The sequence below is a fragment of the Phoxinus phoxinus genome (genome assembly GCF_949152265.1).
Source record: "Phoxinus phoxinus genome assembly, chromosome: 22".
Taxonomy (NCBI): domain Eukaryota; kingdom Metazoa; phylum Chordata; class Actinopteri; order Cypriniformes; family Leuciscidae; genus Phoxinus; species Phoxinus phoxinus.
The window spans coordinates 27,238,635-27,245,487 of NC_136897.1; the positions used below are offsets into that span (position 1 = coordinate 27,238,635).

The window sequence follows — 6,853 nt, forward strand, 5'->3', positions numbered from 1 at the left end:
TATGGACAAACCCAAACGTTGGATCAAAAATGCAATTTAAAAATGTAACCCAATGGCTGGGTTTGTCCATATTTGACCCAAAATTGGGTTAAAACAACCCAGCATTTTTTAGAGTGTACTTTCACTGTTTACTTTGAGTATATTGTGCGAACTGTAGTGTATTGTATGGCATATTGTCTGTTGTAAATTATGTTGATCTGCAGCTGTCTTAGAAAGAAAATATAATAATCTATCTATCATCTATCTATCTATCTATCTATCTATCTATCTATCTATCTATCTATCTATCTATCTATCTATCTATCTATCTATCTATCTATCTATCACCAAGTCAAAATAAAAAAACTCATTCATACAAAATGTTATTCATTAATGCATCAAAAGATCAATTATTAATAATAAACACGGATCAGGATCATTTATATAATAGATACATTATACATAATGTGATTCTACAAATGTTTTATGTGATGTTTAGCCCAACATTAATATGAATCAGACATTTAAAAATATATATATATATTTAATATTTCATTCATTAGAAGCATGAGATCAGGAGGATGCTCCACATTCCTGACATTCCTTCAGTGATCCTGATCATTCCTGCATCCCAACCGGCTCTCATCTTATCTAACACACACATCTCTGCCTCCAATTTTAGTAGCAAATATGGATTTGCCCTGTAAACTGATGCCGATGGATTTTCTCTTGTGTTTCACTGCAAGAGCCCTTCAGTTGAGTCTCAATGCAGACACAATGAAGGGTGGACAAAGGAGGCAAGCACTAGTTTGTCCCTGACACATAAATGCTTGATAAATGCATATAAAAGATTATCAATATACAGTCTTTGTTTCTCCTGGTAACAATGGGATGCATAAAATACCACGTCTCTGGCTTGCTATTTCAAAAAATAATTCACTCACCTTCCTTCCACAAAGGCAGACAGCTGCTCATAAGACGAGGATATCTGCAGGAAAACAAAGGAAAATAACGCAAGAGACATTGGACGCCACGTTGATGCCATGTATACATCCAGATGAGTGCCAGAGATGATGCTGAACACTCACTGCTGCTTCATAATCTGCTGGATAACAGGCGCAACCTCAGCTGATGATTGACATGCGTGGCGACCAATCAGCGCCGAGTGGGCGGGTCAATCCAGCGACACGGCCACGCCCTTTCACAGAACGTGCGCTGCTGACACAGTAATACACAAACCAGCAGGAGCTATTAACGACTGATCCATAAACCTAACTAATTAGCCGAATAATTAACGAACATTAGACAATGGTATTGATTGTGAACTGTGGTAGAAGGTCGAAGCTTGTCTGTTCCTGCATTATTTTACATGTGTGTGTGACCTACATTACACACAGTGACAGACACCACTGGTTCTGTAGGGCAGTTTAATGGGAAGCATGTGTAAGATTACATGATAGAAACGGCCTATTCTAGTCAGCTAGACAAGAAACTACATTGCAAACAAAGAAGCAGATAGATAACACTTGATAGACACAGTCAACCTGCACTTAAAACCAATTAGAAACCAGTAAAAATACTAGTACTGGCACTAAAAAGAAAGAAAAAGTACCATGGTAATACCATAATCTTTGGACACTTACATTAAGGTTATATCATTGCATTATGGAGTGCCGTAATAATACACGAATATGGTAATCTATGCATTTTTTTCAATCACAATCAAGTAGATAGGTGTTTAATAAAACAGCTCGACTTAAATAGTTGTACAAAAAAAACAGATGAATATATTACAGTATCAGTTCTGTCATTCAAATGATAGAGGTATGAAAAAGAAAAAGGCTTGATTTTCACGTCCTTTTGTACAGGCGCTCGCTTTGGCTTCCCGTGGGGTCCTTCTAGCACTCATTTGCGCAGCGCGTCACGTGATCGGCCTTTCCTGTCCGGACTCAGAGCACGCGATCATGGGTACGTGTGAGGCGACAATAAAACCTAACAAAACGCTGTAATACTTGATATTATCTCATAATTATCTGGGTTTACATGTCGGTAAGAGCTTCATGTATCGCTTTATATGTAGTGATGATCGCCATGAAGCCGTTTTTGTAGCTATTTTGTGTTTTCTAACGGAGGCATCGTGGAGCGGCCATGAGCTGTTCATACAGTGATGCACTAAACACTCTTAAGATGATCTTCATAACACGATAATTCACAGGTTTAAACGGCCGTTTGATTTGCATTTATATATACGCTATATAAATAAATCTGCATTAATATTATGGCAACGTTTATGGTTATTTAAGACGTAGTAGTTTCAGTGAATCCTCTTGCTAGAAGGTTTCTTGCATGCTTTTTGAATCTTAAACGATGAATCCGAACCAACCATATATGTAATTGTCTTATGTATTATAAATTATAAATGAGCATCTTGAAGCTCTTGGCAGTCATCAAGTGAACTGCAAAATCTGGAGTTTAAATGTGGGTGATTTATTTATTTTAAGTGAGTTTTATTTAGTTATAATCCATTTTATAGGTGTAGGCTATAAGATTTCCTGGTTAAGTTACTGCAAGTGATTCAAATGTCATGGATGTTAACAGTGGGATTATGGGTATAGATGAACATCTTGAAACTGATGCCTTTGTCTCTTTTTCCTCCTCTAGGCAAGTGTCGTGGACTGCGTACTGCTAGAAAACTGCGGAACCACCGCCGTGAGCAGAAGTGGCATGATAAACAGTACAAGAAGGCTCATTTGGGGACCGCTCTGAAGGCCAACCCCTTCGGTGGAGCTTCTCACGCCAAAGGCATCGTGCTTGAGAAAGTGTAAGGCGATGTTCATCACAGTGATGCGCGGGTCAATGTATAAACAACCCGCACCCGACCGACATTTTCAACCCGCCCGCAACTCGGACCGCAAGCAAAAAGAAAGAAAGAAAACATTGCACCCGACCCGCATTTTGTAAAAGTAGCTAGTAAATGCTCATAGTAGTGTCATTGGGCCATAGATGTAGAAACTAGGGGTGCGAGTACAGCATTTTTCTGAATGCTGTATGATATCGCCTAGTGTATTGTAATAAAGGCTTGATTTATTCATTTACTTCGTTTCATTGTCTTAACAATTAAGATGCTGCATGTGTTTATCCAGTCTAATCGAAGTGTGCGTCTCTCCCCGGACTTTCCCAACAAAAATCTCCCCCAGTTGCTCAGTTCAACGTGTTGGGAAATCGGGCATTTTGTCCCGCGTCAGCTTTTATTCAAAAGTTAATAACGCGCTCAACATTCAAAAGGCAAATTCTCACTTTCATATCTGCATGCATCTTCGCGCCAGTTATTCAGACAACAAAGTGTAGGCCTATGTATTTCATAGAAAATTGTGTCTAGTACTATATAAATTACAAAGGTTTAATTGGCATCTTTATTTCAAACGACCCTACCGACCGTGACCCGAATATCATTAAAAATATTTTTGGATGACTCGTAACCGCTCATTTTGTATCAACCCGCGCATCACTGGTTCATCAAGACAATGATTATATATGTGGCATGACAAAGGAAAAAATGACGTTAACTTTGTTTGTCGTCATGACAGTGGTGTTGAAGCCAAGCAGCCCAACTCTGCCATCAGGAAGTGCGTCAGGGTCCAGCTGATCAAGAACGGCAAGAAGATCACAGCTTTCGTGCCCAACGACGGCTGCTTGAACTTCATTGAGGTAAATTGGATTAATGCATGTGATGGATAGATAGATAGATAGATAGATAGATAGATAGATAGATAGTCTTTATTGTCCCATAGGGATAATCATTTCCACACATTCTTTTTTTCCCTTCATAGCACAGAAATATAACATAAGGAACATGTAACACATATCCAAGTGCACATACAAACACACAACTCATTAAGACACCCACATGTATGATGTGTTATGTATTTTATTATAACATCAGCCTGCCCAGGGACTACGGGTGTAAATTAGCTCTTAAGCTAAAACCTGGTACAATGCATCTCTCCTCTTGAGGTTAATGTTTATTGTCTGCTGTCCCTGTTTCTTTACATAAATAAATTGTCACAATTCGATACGTATCACGATCCTGAACTCACGATACGATATTTTTGCGATACTCCAAGACAAATGGTAAAAGCTTAAAGATTAAAATGCTAAATGTAATATTACATTGTGTGTGTAAATGAATAGGCTTGGACTTGGTTCTGGAAACCCAAAGCACAGGAAATGGTGACCCCTGAATAACAATATTCATGATTCTGAAGTTGAAAAGACATAAATTATTTTAGACGAACATGCTTTCACTCTGACTAGTTATATTTAAAATCATGTAGGCCACGTTTTACTGGCAAAAAAAGACATTTGGTGTTATTAGGACCCACAAATATTCCCCCATTGCATTATTATACATTGTATTGAACATTATATATAGTAGTTTAATGTAGAAAACGGGAATTTTTTCCTTCATTTTGGGTGAACTAAACACAATACACATTTTTGTATTGCGATATATATTGTGACACCCCTAGCAACTAGACATTATTTGTTATATTTGAGTTTAAGAGAATAAAACTGAGCCGCATGATTTCTCTGTTCCAGGAAAACGATGAGGTTCTGGTGGCGGGATTCGGTCGTAAGGGACACGCCGTGGGTGATATCCCCGGTGTCCGTTTCAAGGTGGTGAAGGTGGCCAACGTTTCTCTTCTGGCGCTGTACAAAGGCAAGAAGGAGAGACCCAGATCATAAACTGTTCTTGGTGAAATCACAATAAAAGGAATTTTTTTCTGTTCCATAAACTGTCCATTTGTGTCTTTTATAGAATGCTTTGAAGTTTAGATGTTTAGAAGTGTGCGCTGCGGTGATGACGTAAGTTAACATCACCGTGATGCCCTCAACAGATGTCCAGTAAGATTTGTCCATTGCCTTTTAGATTATTTCTAGATCATATGCTCTGACTGAGACCAGCAGGAGTTTGATTCTTATACGTGTTGTCCATTGTGATAATCTTCACAAATTAACAACTTTTATGAATTGTGAAGCCTAAATATAATCGGCGGAATTAGTGTCACGGTCACGTGACTTCAATGTCACCATCAGTAAATGTCTGACGACCATTTCAATTTACAGGAGAAACTTGAAAAATTAGAATATTGTGAAAAGGTTTTCATAAGCTGTAAGCCATAATCATCAAAATTCACAACATTAAGCATTAATGTTTTATTGCCAATTCTGAAAGGAAATCGTAGTGATGGTCTTGAGTAATATTTAGGGCTGGGTATCAATTCGATTTCGATTCGCAAACTCTAAATTCGATACTGATTCTCGATTCTAAATTCGATTTCAATTCCCCATTCGACTCAATGAATATAGATTTAAATACAAATCCTATATTTATTTTTAAAAAACGGTGAAGATAAGTTTACAAGTGGTTCATTAATAAAAAAAATTTAAAAGCCACAAACCTGTATATTAAACTCTTTTTATTTTAGGTACTCTTGGGTACATTAAAACCCAACTTCAAATGCATACAATAAATAGACAGGATTTTGATGCAAGATAAAAAATTTATGCTGAAAATCAGATCAGTCGCATGCCTTGATCAATCAGGATCAGGTTATTTTATGTTTAAGAGAAAACTAACATTCGCTGTAACTTGGAGGCTGCAAGCCTATGAACTGGAGGAACACTAATACTGTCTTTTGGGTGATAAATAAATATGGGAAAAAAATCTATTTTGAATCGACCACATTTTAAAAAACGATGAATCGAAAAATCATTTTTTTTGTCCAGCCCTAATATTCATAGATTATATTTTAAATGTCTTAAAGTTCAATGTGAATTAGTTGGTTAGGGTTATGAAGGTCATATTCCATCTAATATCCAGATCTGGAAAAGCAGGATTAAAAAGTTGGTGTAATTATGTTCAGTCTGTTAATGCTGCACAACAAAAAGTATTTTTCAAGCAGATGCTTTCAAATCTCATAATGTGACCCTGGACCACAAAACTACGGTAGTCACATGGGTTAATTTTTTTGAAATTGAGATTTATACATCATCTGGTAGCTGAATAAATAATCTCTCCATTGGTGTATGGTTTGTTAGGATAGGACAATATTTGGCCGAGATACAACTATTGAAAATCTGGAATCTGAGGAGCAAAAAAATGTAAACATTGAGAAAATCTCCTTTAAAGTTGTGCATTTATGTTCACGATTGTGCTGCATTCACTCACAAAAATACATGTTTTATATATTTACGGTAGGAAATTTACTAAATATCTTCATGGAACATGATCTTTACTTAATATCCTAATGATTTTTGGCATAAAAGAAAAATGGACAATTTTGACCCGTATAATGTATAGTTGGCTATTGCCACAGATATACCCGTGTGACGTGTGACTGGTTTTGTGATCCAGGGTCAAATTATCAATATAGACTTTTAAGAAGTCCAAGTTTTTTTTTTTTTTTGTAAGTTTGGGAATCCTGCATCTTGGTGACCTGTCAATCATCTGACTTCTCTTGTGTGCTGGAGAAAGAAAGTGCAATAAAAGCCTCTCACTTCACTAAAGTGCACGAGTCTCTTAGGAAAAGCCTTCCTGTCCCCATGTGCAGAATCTCTCTCTCGACCCGACATAATGTGAAGCTGACTGACCGTGGCAGTGACCGCTGTGATTGTTCCCAGAATCGAGACGGCTCCTCGCCTCAAAATCACATCCAGACCATCACTAGTTTCATAACTGGTAAATCATGTGGGACTAAAACACATTTGATGCTGTTTTTTTCCTCTGTGAACTCACAGTGCATCTGTTGGTGCCCAGTGATGTTCACTGGTTCATGTAATGTATTTGGTCGGATTTCTAAAAGGAGGCAGG

The 6,853-nt window shown here is 37.4% G+C and overlaps 2 protein-coding genes across 3 annotated transcripts in view; one reads left to right on the plus strand and one right to left on the minus strand.

Moving 5' to 3' along the window:
• atp6ap1la (ATPase H+ transporting accessory protein 1 like a) overlaps positions 1-1,083 on the minus strand; it is a 14,273-nt gene extending 13,190 nt beyond the window's left edge. The window contains exon 1 of the mRNA XM_079596750.1: positions 924-1,083. Within this exon, the coding sequence (XP_079452876.1) occupies positions 924-1,024 (101 nt within the window). The 5' untranslated portion in view covers positions 1,025-1,083. The remainder of the gene's footprint in view (positions 1-923) is intronic.
• Positions 1,084-1,184: 101 nt separating this feature from the next.
• On the plus strand, positions 1,185-4,780 carry rps23 (ribosomal protein S23). 2 transcript variants are annotated; one of them, XM_079598223.1, is made up of 5 exons: positions 1,185-1,673; positions 1,848-1,947; positions 2,641-2,800; positions 3,567-3,687; positions 4,579-4,780. In XM_079598223.1, exons 1-5 carry the CDS (start codon positions 1,671-1,673, stop codon positions 4,723-4,725), a joined length of 531 nt encoding a protein of 176 aa, XP_079454349.1. In that variant the 5' UTR covers positions 1,185-1,670; the 3' UTR covers positions 4,726-4,780. The 2 variants fall into 2 exon arrangements, with proteins under 2 accessions (XP_079454349.1, XP_079454350.1); XM_079598224.1 differs by having other exon boundaries at positions 1,578-1,595.
• Positions 4,781-6,853: the final 2,073 nt, after the last annotated feature.